Source organism: Pyrus communis, chromosome 4 (genome assembly GCF_041283825.1).
Source record: "Pyrus communis isolate YQ-2024b chromosome 4, ASM4128382v1, whole genome shotgun sequence".
Classification (NCBI taxonomy): Eukaryota; Viridiplantae; Streptophyta; class Magnoliopsida; order Rosales; family Rosaceae; genus Pyrus; species Pyrus communis.
Genome location: NC_142568.1, coordinates 15,735,623 through 15,751,219, shown reverse-complemented (window position 1 = coordinate 15,751,219; position 15,597 = coordinate 15,735,623). Strand labels below are relative to the sequence as shown.

The 15,597-nt window shown below is 37.0% G+C and overlaps 2 protein-coding genes, 1 long non-coding RNA gene and 1 pseudogene across 3 annotated transcripts; all 4 read right to left on the bottom strand.

Moving 5' to 3' along the window:
• Positions 1 to 921: 921 nt before the first annotated feature.
• On the bottom strand, positions 922 to 1,384 carry LOC137722293 (large ribosomal subunit protein P2 pseudogene; annotated as a pseudogene).
• A 102-nt stretch (positions 1,385 to 1,486) lies between these two features.
• On the bottom strand, positions 1,487 to 4,990 carry LOC137722290 (UNC93-like protein 3). Its single transcript, XM_068461258.2, has 10 exons — positions 4,293 to 4,990; positions 3,782 to 3,945; positions 3,610 to 3,673; positions 3,413 to 3,526; positions 3,292 to 3,336; positions 2,685 to 2,935; positions 2,469 to 2,559; positions 2,183 to 2,295; positions 1,918 to 2,041; positions 1,487 to 1,833 (listed from the first exon to the last, which is right to left on the bottom strand). The coding sequence occupies exons 1-10, from the start codon at positions 4,458 to 4,460 to the stop codon at positions 1,651 to 1,653; spliced, it is 1,317 nt and encodes a 438-aa protein (XP_068317359.2). The 5' UTR covers positions 4,461 to 4,990; the 3' UTR covers positions 1,487 to 1,650.
• A 579-nt stretch (positions 4,991 to 5,569) lies between these two features.
• Positions 5,570 to 8,804, bottom strand: LOC137723677 (UNC93-like protein 3). Its single transcript, XM_068462875.2, has 10 exons — positions 8,351 to 8,804; positions 7,777 to 7,940; positions 7,436 to 7,499; positions 7,229 to 7,342; positions 7,087 to 7,131; positions 6,730 to 6,977; positions 6,515 to 6,605; positions 6,313 to 6,425; positions 6,092 to 6,215; positions 5,570 to 5,979 (listed from the first exon to the last, which is right to left on the bottom strand). The coding sequence occupies exons 1-10, from the start codon at positions 8,546 to 8,548 to the stop codon at positions 5,800 to 5,802; spliced, it is 1,341 nt and encodes a 446-aa protein (XP_068318976.2). The 5' UTR covers positions 8,549 to 8,804; the 3' UTR covers positions 5,570 to 5,799.
• A 5,646-nt stretch (positions 8,805 to 14,450) lies between these two features.
• LOC137741592 (uncharacterized) lies at positions 14,451 to 15,427 on the bottom strand. The gene is made up of 2 exons (XR_011069317.2): positions 15,353 to 15,427; positions 14,451 to 14,898 (listed from the first exon to the last, which is right to left on the bottom strand). It is a non-coding gene; the product is annotated as an uncharacterized LOC137741592 (long non-coding RNA).
• Between the last annotated feature and the right edge of the window lie 170 nt (positions 15,428 to 15,597).

The window sequence follows — 15,597 nt, the reverse complement described above, 5'->3', positions numbered from 1 at the left end:
GAGCTTTTCCACATAAAGGGATAACTTTGAGATCCCAAATACAGACCGACAAAAGCCAACTCCACTTTTTCCCTTGTGAGAAACAAAGTGCAAATAATAGCAGAAAGACGTCATACAATTTTTTTTTCTCTCCTTTTATTTTGTATCCATTTTCCATTTCCAAAACAAGTACAAATAATAAGGCAGTGTGATATTCTGATCGTGTTCCGCTTCAACTCCTAGCAAAGATTCTCTCTCTTACTTTTGCTTATTTATAACACTAGACAGTTTTCTGTGAAATATAATCTTTTTCAATTAATGGCCTAGGCCATTGAATAAGTTGTCATCATCAATGTTAATTCCTCTCCGCTCAAACATTTTTGCTCCTACAGCACACACCCCATCAACTTCTCCAAATGCAGTAGGGTTTGGTTCCATATCAACTGGAGGGCTAGTACTAGGCTAACCCTAGTCGATAGAGAATCAAACCCTTGCCCAGTTAAGGAAGTTGATGGAGTGGATTCTGCTGGAGCAGAAGCTCTAGATGGAGTAAGCTTTGTAAATGTATTGTAGATACGCAGGAACAATAGAACGGGAGAGGATTGCACACAATTGTAGAGAATAGAAAGGCCATTTTATAGCAAATGCGGAATCTGCATAAAAGGCATGTACAATAAACACAGAGGTGTCATGAAAAAGAAAAATTATTTCAGGCCTACATTTGGATAAATTGTCAATTAGGAAAGTTAGTGGGCTCGAAAAATTAAAGAAAAAACGTTACACAATATTTGGCTCAATTTTTCAAATTTCATGTTTATATTCAATCTCTCAGAAATTCATTCATATTTTGCGATACCAGTTTTCATTTCTATTGTTTGTGCCGTTGTTGTTGTCGTGCTTCTGTCTACAGGTGCTTCTTAGCTCAATCACTTGGTTTTAATGTTTTCAGAAACTTTAAGAGTTTTTGAAATTAATAGCACACAAGATTCAAATCCACCACAATTCCAAAACATACTACCATTTCACTCAGAAAAGAAAAGCTGTTCTTCCGGGACGTATGCACCCTAGTACTCTACAAGTCCATGTCCTCATCGGACTCCTCTTCCTCCACCCTCTCTTCTTTCTTTGCCTCAGCAGCAGCAGGCGCTGTGGCACCACTGCCGCCGCCTCCGGTTGCAGCAACTGCAACACTACCACCACCACCAGACGGTACAGAGGCCATCTTTTCCCGCCCAGAAGCAATCAGCTCTCTCATGTCCTTACCCTCGACTTCCGAAAGAAGAACCTAAATCCTGCCATCATCAGCCTCAACTCCGACAGAGCCAAGGATGTCCTTAAGATGTTCAGCAGATGGGACGGTCTTGCCTCCCAACACGGCCAACAAGTACACAGCTACCACCTTCATTTCTTCTTTAATATGCAACCGAATGTGAACACTACAACCAAAACTAGGGTATTTATAGCCACCGTAACCTAATCCTACTAGGAAAGGGATTCAAATTCTGAATGATCTTAGAACTTTGAACACTAGCCTTTAATTTCTCTTGAAGTAGATGAACATGTTACAAACAACAGATTTCCTTGCGGATGGATTTGGAGAATGTAGCAAACATAACATATACCTATACACGATTTTTTCTCAAGGATGATTTCAATTTTCATGTTTACACATTAAGAACTTGAAGACTGGGACGCTTTCTCTCGATGCGAGAGACAAACAAAGGCAGCATATGAGATTGCAACAGCGGCAAGCATAACGATCAGCATTGCCTGCAATGAGATGTATGAACTGATAAAGAAGACGACTGCAATCGAAGCACTCTGCCAGACCTTGAGCTGTGCAAATGCTCCTTCCTATTCCCAAAAACAACACACTCAGTATAGATCGATACACGTAAAGCATTAGGGGGCAGAATAAGGGAAATGTGTAGTCAATACCGTGTCGGTCTTGAAGAATATCCCAAGCAAAGCACTGAGCTGTGTGTTTAAGACTCCATCACCAACGCCCAATACAGCTGCCATTATAAGAGGGTAGACAATTCCGAGGACACCACTCTCCGCGCTGCATCATGACGAGAAATTGCATATTACCAATAGCTTCAAATTAGAGATTTAATTTTTCGGCCAAAGGTTCAAATTAGATTTTACCATAAATATTTCAACTCTACAAAAGTGTAGTACGCTACATGTATATACAACTAACCTGTATCCTAGAAGAATCCACAGGAATATTATAGCCTGAAGGAGGACTCCACCGGAAATTATAATAGTAATGGACTTGAGACCGGAGGTAAGTCGACCAGCAGCCAGTGAACACTGTATATGTTCCGCCCAAAATAAACACCAGATATCGAGCATGCATAAAAACTCCATTAAAGTATATGAAAAGGTTAAAAGTGTTGATTTTGAATGCAATCTCCACCTGAACTAACTAATGGTATAAACTGCGTTGGATAAATGATTCAAACTACTTATGCCAGTATGCTTACGATTGCATCAAAAGCTCCATAAACTGCCATTGCACCACCCACGCCAGGCACACCGAGTGTTGGAGTAACAATATACTTGGTGTATTCGGCCCTAACATTAGAACAATTGTGCAATGTTCAAGAACCGAAAAAGTAAAAGAAGAAATGGAAGCCTAAAACAAGTGATAGTGTTTCGGATACAAGAAAGTAAGCAGTAAGAGTTGGTCACGTAATTACCACACAAATGCTTGTTGCAATCCTGAATACGCCATTAGGGGGATGATCAATAACATCCTTGCATCATACAGAGGAGTGACAATTGCCTTTGACAAAGATAACAGAGAAGCATAGAAACTGGGAGAAGAATCCTGGGTGTTCTCCTCTGCTTTACCATCCCTTTTATGTAAGAAGCACATCATTATGGTACCCAAAGTCATACTGATGAGAAACACACTGAACAATAAGGTTGTGCTATTAGTACTTCCCCCCTGCGGTGATGGGAAGAAAAATAATTCAATGCGCGTAATTTCAAAACACTAATAAATTCTAAATCAAAATCTAAAATTAGTGTATGTGCAGGACTCCCTAAAATTCGTCGTGACTGAGAAAATCAAGATGAAGTAAGAAACCTCAGCCATGCTTGCACATCCATAACATTGCTGTACTTTTTAAATTAGTATCAAGTTTTGTAACCAAAAAATGCAATTTGATTTAAGAGGATTCCAAAATGACAGTTCTTTTATATACTAGGCCATCAGACTTGTGGGGTCTAATTAGTGAACAAAATCAACGGAATTGTCACAACAAACACAAGTCCTCTACAAGAATGGCAGGAGTCACATACTGTTCCATCTGTTAGCACGGCGAGTGATATAAGATTTCCCACAAACTGCAAAAGTTAAGAGTAAAGATTATAAGCCAAAACAACCAACAAAAACATTATTAATAATGTAACACAAATTCACCTGGTGAATGGCAAACATTCCCCAAAATTCTCCATTGAAGTGGCCAATGACTGTTCCTTCATGTAAGTTATAATCTTTGGCATGACTACGTGCGGTAGAAGTAAGATATGTCCCCTGATAGACCCACATTATGGTCAGAATTCCCACCAAACACTAAAACAAGACTTGAAACAAATACATATGGGTTTAATTTCTACCTGCCCAACCCATATTATCGAAGCAGCAAATCCCATGTACAAAGAAGCCGGAACCATAGTATACCTACATTGAAATACGTCAAATCCTAAAGCATATGCATTGTGAACAAATTTATGTGGGGAATGCATTGTGAACAAATTTATGTGGGGAAGTATGGATACAAGTAGCTACCAAGAGGGTATCAAGTTTGCAGCTATGAACAACCAATAGCCAGTAGTCCCAAGAATCAAAGCATTCTTTGATCCCAATGCTCGAACCACCGGAGACGCCACCATAGAGAAAAATGTGAAAGACAAATACAAAATCCCAAGTGAAATTGTCCCCAAATCATCCTCCTGAAAACCAAATTCACAGACCCAAACAAATAATCAAAATCAAGTCGAATTTACGCGTCGGGATTGCTTCTATATGAATCACTTCAGCTCAAAATTGCTTATCTAGAAGTGCTTTTACTACATCTAGAAGAGGTACTTCTACGACCCAAAAGCATATTTAATTCTTCCGCTGAAAGTTGTCAGAAGTGTCTTCTGATTGTCAGAAAACACTTTTGGCTTATTCAGAAGCAATCCCAAACAGATTTTACATCTTTAAACTCAATTTTAAATTCACAGTGCTGAAATATCATCAAATTATGAACGGAAAATCATTTCTTTTCGATTCAAGTTTCCAACTTTATACTCACAGTGTTGACACTTGTCTCTAGATTCTGGGCGGCCCCATAAGCCAGAAAAATCAGCAAAAAGGCACAGCTGAGAATATGCACATCTCTGGTATGCCTCCTCCGGCTCTGAATCGGCGAATTATCCACCACCAGCGGTGTCTCTTCGTCGGAAAAACCGGCAGAGTCCATAGCTTTTCGAGTTCTTCTTTCTCTGTACAGATTCTCAAAGAATCGCTATAAAACACTAGACATGAGTGAAAGAGTCCAACAGAGTGAGGCCAAAAGGAAGAGGGTTTCTGCCGGCGGAGAAAATCGAAAGCTGGCGAACAAACCGAGAGATTTGACTTTCAATTGGGATTACTTATTAGCTCAAAAACTCTAAAATACCGTTTGGTTGGTGAGAAAATGCAGCAAGAAAATTGAGAGGATTCTGAATTTTGGGTTTTTGTCGGGAATCAAGCGGTAAAGGAAGGTCTTTGAATCAATCGAAAGAAATATCTCACGAAACGACAATCGCCGTCCTGCAGTTCGCCAACCAAATCGTTATTATTGCCACCAACCATATAATTGCAACTCTTTTCCTTTTTCCTACTTTTTTATTTTTTTCTTTGAAATTTACACTTGTAGGCTTGTGGTTTGGCCTTAGGTTGCAATCAAAATCAAAATTTTGAAAAACAAACTAAAATATTGTCGGTAACATATTCCAAAATAGTCATCCTGCGTCCATCAGTCCATTAATTTGACTAAAAGCAGTGTAAAATGGAACCCATTAATAGTCTATTGACATTGACTTTAGTATAATTAATTGGAGTATAATGACTACGTACTACCTTATCTTCATGTTAATGTGTCAATATGTTAGGTCATGTTAGGTCATTTAGTATTACAATACATTGTTATTCATTTTTATTTATAACTGAGAGGTTTATTTTCGGTTCTCGTTAAAGACGAAATTGAATCACATTATTCTAGTTCAGCATGAGACTAAATCGCCCCCTTAATTACGATCATATCGTTTGTTAAAAAAATATATATATATATATATACACACACGTTAGAAGGCAAGGCATGTCCAAAGAACTTTTTGGTCATTTCACATTTTGCCACATTAAGATTGACCAACAATTGAGATACAGTTATTTTTTTTCAATTGAATTGCCAGCTAAACACCAAATTATAAAGAGTATAAAAGTGCAAATTGAGCTTAAATAAACACATATTGGAAAGGATCAGTTCAATTTGATCCTTTCAAATGTAAAAAAAAAAAGAAGCTAGAAGTCTGAAGTTTGTCCTTCAAGTAGATTTGAACCCAATTCGAGTAATGTATTAGATGCAGTATTATTTTGTGACAGCATAACGGTCATTTTACATTAGTTTCAGAAACAAAATTACAAATTGGATGATATGGATTTAGAGAGAGTAACAAAACACAATGATATCCAAACTTGTATGACTATGACAACTTCTGTTTTTCTCTTGAAAATGATTTAATGTTTCATGTGCACATATCATGAACCTGAACCTGAACTTAACAAAGCGAGATTGATTTGTCTCCTCGACGATGCAGAAATAGAAAGGAGGCGTATGCGAGGCAGATTGCAGAGAGCATAAGCACCAGCATTGCCTGTAATGAGATGTATGGACTGATGAAGAAGATGAGTGCAACACCGCCACACTGCCACACCTTGAGCTGTGCAAATGCTCCTTCCTGCATGTCCGCGAAAAACCAAACAGATTCGGTTTGTCAATGCAAGTGGTTCTGAAGTCGAGAGATAAACAAAACTTACAAAGGAAGGGGGGAAAGTGGAGATTTGTCATACCGTATCGTGTTTGAAGAATATTCCAATCAAAGCACTGAGCTGTGTGTTGAAAACTCCATCCCCGATGCCCAACAGAGCTGGCATTATAAGAAGATTCATGGTGCCATGTAGTCCGCTTGACGGGCTGCGTGATCATAACAAAGGTAAAATAAGGAACTAGAGACAACAAGGCATTCACTTCAGATTGGAGACTAGAATTGCAATAAAAACTGCCAAGTAACCTGTAAAATAGAAGCAGCCAGATGAATATAACGGCCTGAAATAAAGCTCCGCCTGTGACGATAAGAGTGATGGACTTGAGACCCGAGGTAAGTCGACCAGCAGTGAGTGAACACTAACATGAGCGGCACCCAAATGTGAGATCACAAGTCTAGAAAAAACTTTTATCAAGGATTAAAGAACTACTTGTGCATATATACTTACTATTGCATCAAAAGCCCCATATACAGCCATTGCACCGCCCACACCAGACACACCGAGCATTGGTTTAACGATGTACTTGGTGAATTCAGCCCTGAAATTATAATAATTGTGCAAATCTTAATACTAGACAAGCAAAGAACGATGAGAAAAAGAAAATAAGTGATTTTTGTTTGGCTGCAAGACAGTATAGCGGCTATAATTGGTCAAGTAATTACCATACAAATGCTTGTTGTAATCCTGTATAAGCCATAAGGGGCATGATCAATAGCATCCGTATATCAAACAAAGGAGGGATGAGCGACGTTGACGAAGATGACAGAGTAGAAAGTAAGTTGAGAGAAGAACCGTGGGGTGGCTCTACTTCGTCATCCCGTTTGCTTAGGAAGAACATCAGTATGGTTCCTAAGGTCATACTGCAGAGAAACACAGTGAACAACAAAGTTATGTCGCCTGCATTTCCATCCTGCAGTGATCAAAAGGGAAACAAAATCAATGCACATCATATATCCAAACAACCATGAATTCTAAATGCAAAATCGAACAAGCAATGTATACAAAAGGATGGCACGCACTGTTCCATTTTTTAGCAAGAAGAGTGGTAAAAGATTTCCAACGAACTGCAAAGTTCACAGCAAACATCATAAGACAAAATGACAGGATAAATTTGATAAAAAATTATAGTACAAATTCATTAGGAGGACCAAACAGATTCACCTGTCGACAGGCAAACATTCCCCAAAATTCTCCATTGAAGTTGCCAATAACTGTTGCTTCATGTAAGCCATTGTCTCGGGCATGACTACGAGCTGCTGCAGTTAGATATGCTCCCTGATGGATCCACAATAAGTTCAGAAATTAAATTCTAGCTTTTGTCACTAAACACTTAAGACTTGCAGTCGAAGCAAATATGAAATCTCGTACCTGCTCGACCCATATTATTGAAGAGGCAAACCCAAGGTACAAAGAAACCGGAACCATTATGTACCTACAAAGAAATAGTTCATAGTTAAAGCATATGCAACAAAACGAGAGTAAAGACTTTCTTATACTTAGCTCCTTTGTGCAGACAAATCACAGTTTAACATGTTTGCATACACTTTTACTTTCGCAATTTCAATGCCTCGCAAAGAGCGTATGTCATATATGTGTAATGCAGTGATTTGCAGTTAAAGAGACGCGTTCTTTGCGCATCAGTTGGGATTTTTTTAATTTAGACTTGGAATTCAGTTGCTAGTTATTTAGTGGATTAGTAAAGTAGCTACCAAGTTGGTTTCAAATGTGCAGCTATGAACAACCAATAGCCAGTAGTCCCAAGAATCAAAGAGTTCTTTGAACCCAAACGTCGAACAACCGAGGACGCCACCAAAGAGAAAAATGCGAAAGATAAATACAAAATTCCAAGCGATGTGGTACCCAAATTCTTCTCCTGATTGCCAAATTCAAAAGTTCCAAAACCATCAGAATCAAGTTGATCAAAACCATAAAATAACTTCTAACTCAAGATTCATATTTTCCTAATACTATTAGTGTTGCATGTCACAATCATATTACTGTTGAAGAGCTAATCACGTTTAATTTTCTCTGTAATTAAATAAAACTAAATCATCAAATTACAATTTTTGTTTTCCTTCAAAACATGCTCTCAATAAAATAGTCTAGTGCTTCTAGCACTCAATTTTTATCCCCAGAACTTCTTCTGGGAGTGCTGAAAAAATCATAAGTATTCAGTTTGGAGTGTAAATAACTAAAAGAGTTGAGTGTCAAAATCGCTACCACCCTTAAAATAATCTCTCGAAAAATAGAGAAAATAGGGAAAAACATAAAAACCCAACTCACAGTGATGAGAGTGCTCTCTAGATTCTGAGTGGCACCAAAAGCAAGAAAGATGAGCAAGAAGGCAGAGCTGAGAATATGAACATCTCGGGCATAATTCTTTCGGGTTCGAGAATTATCGACAAGGAGTGGCTTCTCCAGATCATGAGAAGACTCCAGATCATGAAAAGAAGCTGCAGAGACCATAGCAGCAGACTCCATAACTGCTTCTTCTTCTTCTTCTTCTTCAAGCTCTCAATCGAACAAAACTAGTGAAAGAGAGAGAAATTTCAACAACTAAAAGTAGGGTTTTTTGAGTGAGTGATTAACTCGAAAGTCTGTCTGGTTGCTGAGCAAGTGCAGGAAAGATCTGGATGTAGTGCTTCTGGCAGCCGAGAAATTAATAATATAAGGACACCCCATGCAGTGAGTCACTGTCTACAGAAAGACATATCCTCTTGTGATGCCTTATCTCTTTGGATATGCTCACAAGTTTACAAGATTTATCTGCTACTGGTAGGAGGCAGACTCGGACAAATTTTGATATGCTTGAAAATTTTCAAGTCTCACGAGATGACGAGGCAGCTGTACACAAGTTGATGTGCCACTTCATGCCAACACCCTCTCATGATTTAAATGTGGCTACTCGACCAAGTTCCCACAAGATGTGGGGCCTACATTTTTTTATTTTTTGTGAAATTCATGTAATTGCATGCATGCATACAAAGACATATTGGACACCCGCGAGTCAGGCCGATTTGGCGAAAATTCTAGTGAGGGTCATGATGTGGATCGAGATTCATGACCGTTCGATTCTTAACTAAAGATTTAAGGATTCAACAATTACGAATTTTGGTTTACTAGAACATGTATCAAAATTTATAAGAATTCAACAGTCACAAATTATGATTATTATAACATGCATCGAGGTTCATTACTGTTCGATTCTTAGCTAAACATTCAATGATTAAGGATTCAACAGTCAGATTATGATTTACTATATTTCGTGATAGTTCAAATCTTAACTAAAAAGTAAAGATTCAATGACTAATGATTTACCGGCCAAGGGTCCTGGTATATGCTAAGAGCTGATTCATTGTAGACAAACTCCGATTTGAGATCTCAGCTAGAAAATCCAAGCCAACCTGTGTACATATATGAATTATGAGCAACCAGTTCCTCCATATGGAAGATGTGTTACAGAAAATTATTACAGCTTGAAGTATGAGAATTGGCAAGTGGTTAGGGGAAATGGCAGAAACTGTTGCTGCATAATATTTATGTTAAATGATTTTTTGTCTTTATCCAATTTTAATTTCTTTGATCTGTGTACTTTCATTGCTTTGCAACTCATAAGAATCACAGCTTGAAGTATGAGAGTTGTCAATTGGTTAGTGGGAATGGAAGAAACTGTTTGTTGCTACATAAGATTATGTTAAATGATTTTTTTTGTCTTTATCTAATCTTTTAATTTCTTGGGTAAAGTACAAAAAACTACTACAACTATTAGTGTCACGACACTTTCATACCTTATCTTTTAAAACTGACAATATCATACCTCATCTTATGAATTTGTGACAATGTCAGACCTCCGTCAGTTTTTCTGTTAAGTGCTGACGTGGCTTGATTCGGAGCCCACTTTCTATTAAAATATTATTAAAAACTAAAAAAAATATTTAATAATTTTTAAATATTAAAATAATAAATAAAAGTTAAAAATAAAAAAAATAAAAACCTTAGTCATCCCTTTCCCCCCCCCCCTCCCTCCTCTCCTTTCTTCCCCATGTTCATCTTCTTCCTACTTAATCTTTAACCCCCAAAAAAAAAATAAAAAATAAAAAAATAAAAAAACCCAGAAGAAGAAGAAGAAGAAGAAGAAGGAAAAGAAGAAGGAGAAGGAGGAAGAGGAAGAAGAAAACCCATCAATTCAACCCCCCTCCCGGCCCGCCCGCAGAAGAAGAAGAAGAAGGAGGCGAAGAGGAAGAAGAGGAGGAGGAGAAAAAAAAAAAAAAAACCCAAATTGCAACCTAGAAGGAAGGAAGAAGAAAAAATTAAAACACCCCCTCCTGCGGAAGAAGAAGAAGAAGAAGAAGAAGAAGAAGAAGAAGAAGAAGAAGGAGAAAAGGAAAAAAAAAAAAAAAAAAAACCCCAATCCAACGCGCACTCATCTCTCCTTCCATCTCTCCTCCCCCATCTTCATCTTCTTCCCCTTTTCCCTCTACCTGCAACTCAGAAACAAAAAAATAAAAAATAAAAATAAAATTTCGAACCCAGTTTTGGCCCAAGAAGAAGAAGAACCCTCTTTGTCTCCTCCCCATCTTCATCTCCGTCCCCTTTTCCCTCTACCTGCAACCCAGAAACAAAAAAAAAAAATAAACATAAAAAAAAAAGAAATAAAATTCATACCCAGTCTCGACCCAAGAAGAACAAGAAGAAGAACGAAAAAAAAAAAAAAAAAAAAAAAAAGTGACAAATCCAGTTCCGGTCCAAGAGAAGAAGAAGATGATGAAGAAGAAGAAGGAGAGAGAGAACAAAAAAAATTGAAATTGGTGCGGGTGAATGAAAGGGGATGCCGCACCCCTAGGAATTTTTTTTTTTGTTTTTTTATTCTTAATTTTTTAATATTTAATTATTTTTTTAATTCAGCTGTATTAGTGAGTAGTCCCCGTCTCTTACCACATCAACACTTAACAGAAAAACTATCAGAAAAATTGACGGAGGTATGACATTGTCACAAATTCGTAAGATACGGTATGACATTGTCAATTTTAAAAGATGAGGTATGAAACTGTCATGACCCTAATAGTTGAGGTAGTTTTTTGTACTTTACCCTAATTTCTTTGATCTGTGTACCTTTTAGTGCTTTACAACTCATAAGATCATATTTGTTTTTCTGTGGATAGAGTTTGATGGATAAGGTGAAAACCCATTGGAGGCCAACAATCGAACCTATGATTTTGTCTTGGAGAAATTCTAAGGAGAATTTCTCAAAATGAGATTTTTCATAGATTTTCTGTGACCTTACATTTTAACGTTAATTTTTGTGCTAACATTATAAAACATTGTGCAAAAATATGAGATGGCAGAGAGTCCGATAGAGAGTCCTACTTTTGAGGAAGTCTCCTTAGCATTTCTTTTAGTCTACAATGTTGATCTTAATCAAAGTAGACCCTTGAATTAATTAGTCAAATACTTTAGATGTGGTCCCTAGTCTTTAATGTTCTTTGATTGTAATCTTATTGGTTTTAAATTATTTTTTTTTATCAAAGTTCGTGACTTATGTACACCTTGCAAGTTAGTAATAATGTATTTCCATGTCACCTTTTTAAGAGTAAACTTGATATAAGTCCAGTTTTGTAAGTCACTACTGGGATTCGTCGACTTTGTTATTTTAGGCCCGTTCATTGATTATCGTATCAGCTTATTTTCATTATCTTTATATTAACTTGTGATAAATGTTATCTTTGAAGGAAATATTTGAGAAAACCAGTTCATTTGAGCAACATCTATGCATGCAATTAACAATTAAAAGGCAGAATCATACTTGTATGCACTCAAAAACAAAGCTTTGCCCATGAAATTCAAGGCCTAGTAGTTATGGTGAACCAAGACTCAACTCAAAACAAAGTGAGTTAAGAAACTTTATACCTTTGAAGCACATCTTTGCTTAGCAAAGGCTAATCACCCAAGAGATAGGGCCTTCATTCCTTTCTTCTTAGCTCCATGGATTTCTTGGAGGAGGATGGTAGAATGGATTCTCCAAGTTCCCAAAATAAAGAACATCTAAGTCTCCACACCAAGGAGAGCATTGATGAAGCGATGAGTGACCTTGGATGAAATAGATGCTAGTAATTTCTCCAAGGTGGCTGGCCTACTAGAGAGAAAATGAGAGCTTGTGTTCTCATATTTTTCTCCAAAAGAAACCCTAAAGATGAAATGGCTATAAAGTTGCTTTTATACCACCTCACAATGGAGTGGCAAACTTGCAATTAAGCCAAGTTTACTACCCCTCACTCTTATGCCCGGCCATATTGGGTTCTTTGGGCTTTGAGGCCCTTTGTGTTTCAAGTTGTTATACAACTTGAGTTAATGGGCTTGACATTCAAATCTCATTGGGCCTTGCAACCCAAAACTAACTAGAGGTCTATAATGAACATATTCGTTTGATTAATTAACATATTAATTAATCCTAGCTATAAATAATTAAACCATTTAATTATCCTTACTCATCTCCATTGTTTCTTCAATCTCTACCTTCCTCGGTGTACGATCCATTAGGTTCCTTTTAGCGAGGCAGTGGGCAATTAGAATCCTTCAAATCGATTGTGAATTGAAACTTACTTTCAATTCTCCCATTAGTGATTATACACATTTAGGGCTTCCACAAACCATGAGTGACACCTAGCAGTATGACATGGCTACCCAGGCTAATCAGAAGAGGTATAGAACCTATTCAGTTTAGGATTACAATGTAATACGGTCTTTCTCTAATACAATAATGTTGACCACATTATTTGATTTGATAGTTTATTCATGTCTACTATTCAATGTGATTCTCTTACTTATATGATTACTTTGAACGTGATTTGGAACGACTTCCTAAATCTCATTCATACTCTGGCCAGAGATTCTTAATCAAATCATAGAGTATTCTCCCTTAAACGGTTTGAAAGCTAAAGATCCCTTGTTGCCCATTCACTTGCCCTTTAGATATATATATATATATATATATCTTTTACTCAGTTTTAAGAATAAATATGAGAATTAAATGTTGTTTCTCTTGCTCTCAATCAGTATCTTAATTTTTATCTTTTACTTCCATCACAAGTTAATTGTGCTAACTTATTTATGTTGACTAATATATGTTGCAAGTATTTTATATATAGGGTGAAGTGCCGATTTAGTTCTTGAACTATCATCTCAGTGAAAATTAGGTCCCTGAATTATTTTTTTGATAAAATAAGTCCCTAAATTCATTAAATTTTTTCTAATTTCATCTCTGCTATTATATTAAAAGCTATTTTATCCAATTTTTCGTCAACTTAAGTTACTTGACACACTTTAGAGTGTAATACCGTCATTTTCTCGCCAATAAGCCCTTAACATTTCATATAGGTTGCAAATCTAACTTCTACCCTCCAAAGTTAACTTACATTATTTCTTATGAAAAACTACCAATTACCCTCCAAAGTTAACTTCATACACTATTTATTTATGAAAAACTATCAATCTACCTTTAAATGTGTATCACATGCAAGCAACGTGACTTAAATTGACAGAAAATTGAACATAGTAGCTTCGAATATAATATTAGGGATGTAATTAACAGATTTTTATAATTTAAGGATTAATTTTTCTGAAAAAAAATAGTTTAAAAATCTAATTTTCACCAAGATGATAATTTAGGAACTAAATTGACAGTTCATCCTTATATAAATGTTAGCACAAGGTCCTTTTTCAATGATCCATTATAAAACGTAGAGAAACCCACAACCAGCAAATGGACCCAAGGCAAAGAAAAAGCCCAAAGACATGTTCATGACGAGCCTAGAAGGAAAACTTAGAAGATATATCATAGTCGACGTGCTACTGAGCACTCACTGACTGAGACCGACCACAAGCACGACTTTTAACCGCCACCGACCACTACCTCCTGACAAAAAGACAGATGAATCTAGCCCAAAAGGACCAGATTTCACCAAGAGATGCGAGCTTGTAGAGCTCCAGATCTACACACAAGTGCTCAGGGCAGTGCAGTTATAGTAGCAATCTCCACACAGTCATGATGAACAAAGGCTTAAAGGGCCGGTGTTCCCTCTCACGACGGAAAAAGTTAGTAGTAGAAAGAAGAGAAGGAGCAGTCCCAGTTCAAGAGTCTCGAGAAGAAGATGGAGGCCATCACTACTAGAAATTTGGCTATAAGCCACCCTTTTCATTTAGTGGCTATTGTCAAGTGTTGCCACTCACATTGGTGGCCAACCTCTTTGCCCACCAAGCACCCACTAAACTAGAGAGTGTGGCCTATGTAGAGGATTCTATTGTAATAATGACTACCAATATTTCATTGGTGCCTTTCCTGCAGTGCCACCCTTATTCACATCAGTGGCAAAATTGCAAAATAATATTAAAAAAAGAGGATGCCCTGTGTGGGCACCCAGATTTGAATAGGAATATTTCCTTTTTTTTTTTTTTTTTTTTTTTTGTGAGGAAACAAATTGTAAGATCTTTGATATAAGAATATACTACAAATTTGCATAACTGATCTTTAATACAATTTTGAACAAATGTTGGGACTCAAACTTTGAAAAGTGTTTGAAGACTCTGTTTCCAAAGAGCTTAATCATGTCATGCCAATCTCTCTTTGGCGATCAAACCATTGTCTCTCCAAGTGGGATGTTTGAGCTAGGTTTCTTCAAACCAGGTCAGCTTTCAAACTACTATATAGGTATATGGTACTCCAAGCAAGTAGTATCTGAGAGGACTGTTGTTTGGGCAGCAAATAGGGAAATACCAGTCAAAGGCAGCAACAGCAAGAGCAGATGATGATGATGATGCTGCGATGGGAGTTCAAACTAAACATCAAAATATTAGAGAGAATTGAAGCAAAGAAATACTCAAAAAATTACATTCACATATCCCAAAACAATATAAAAAAAATAAAATAAAATAAAAGGAACAGAAATCTGGAAGAAGATGAAAAAATCGATGCAAAACTCTGCTGCACTAAAAAAAAAATCAAAGGCAAGTCCTGATCGCCAAATTTCGAGCACAAAGAGCTGATCGCTAGAAAGAAATACAAAAACACATTGTTACTGAAGTTTTACTTGCAGCTCATTAGCATAGGACCATGCAGATGGCTCTAGATTTTTACACAAATCTGGAGGGCACCAAGACTACCAACCATATGCTTAAAGGAACTTTAATTTGTTTGCATAACTACCTGCTAACCAAATCTTGAGCATATTGATAAACCAGAAATTTAAACACGTAAGCGGCCAGATTGCAAGCACGAGACTAATTCCATACCTCAAACCGAAGGCGACGCGCTGTCTAGCAGTCCAAACCTTGATCCTTGATAAATTGAACTTTCTTCTTTGATCTAGCAATCCAAAAATAGATAAATTAGGCAGCATGTCATATCAATATAACACACCTATACGTACACACACATACCAAAACAGCCTACATTCATATTTGCATCATATCCTTGTTTCTAACTCTCTGGGGAATTTTCACAAACACCCAATAGGCAAGATTTGCTTCAATATAAA

Bases quoted from the DNA above. Each gene is read 5' to 3' on its own strand.
- LOC137723677 (XM_068462875.2), bottom strand. From the start codon at position 8,548: ATGGAGTCTGCTGCTATGGTCTCTGCAGCTTCTTTTCATGATCTGGAG. The intron at 7,941-8,350 runs GTGAGTTGGGTT...TTTGGCAATCAG, and splicing joins TAGAGAGCACTCTCATCACT to GAGAAGAATTTGGGTACCAC. The intron at 6,606-6,729 runs GTAATTACTTGA...TTATAATTTCAG, and splicing joins TTACAACAAGCATTTGTATG to GGCTGAATTCACCAAGTACA.
- LOC137722290 (XM_068461258.2), bottom strand. From the start codon at position 4,460: ATGGACTCTGCCGGTTTTTCCGACGAAGAGACACCGCTGGTGGTGGAT. The intron at 3,527-3,609 runs GTAGAAATTAAA...TGGGTCTATCAG, and splicing joins CGATAATATGGGTTGGGCAG to GGGACATATCTTACTTCTAC. The intron at 2,296-2,468 runs GTAAGCATACTG...GAACATATACAG, and splicing joins ATGGAGCTTTTGATGCAATC to TGTTCACTGGCTGCTGGTCG.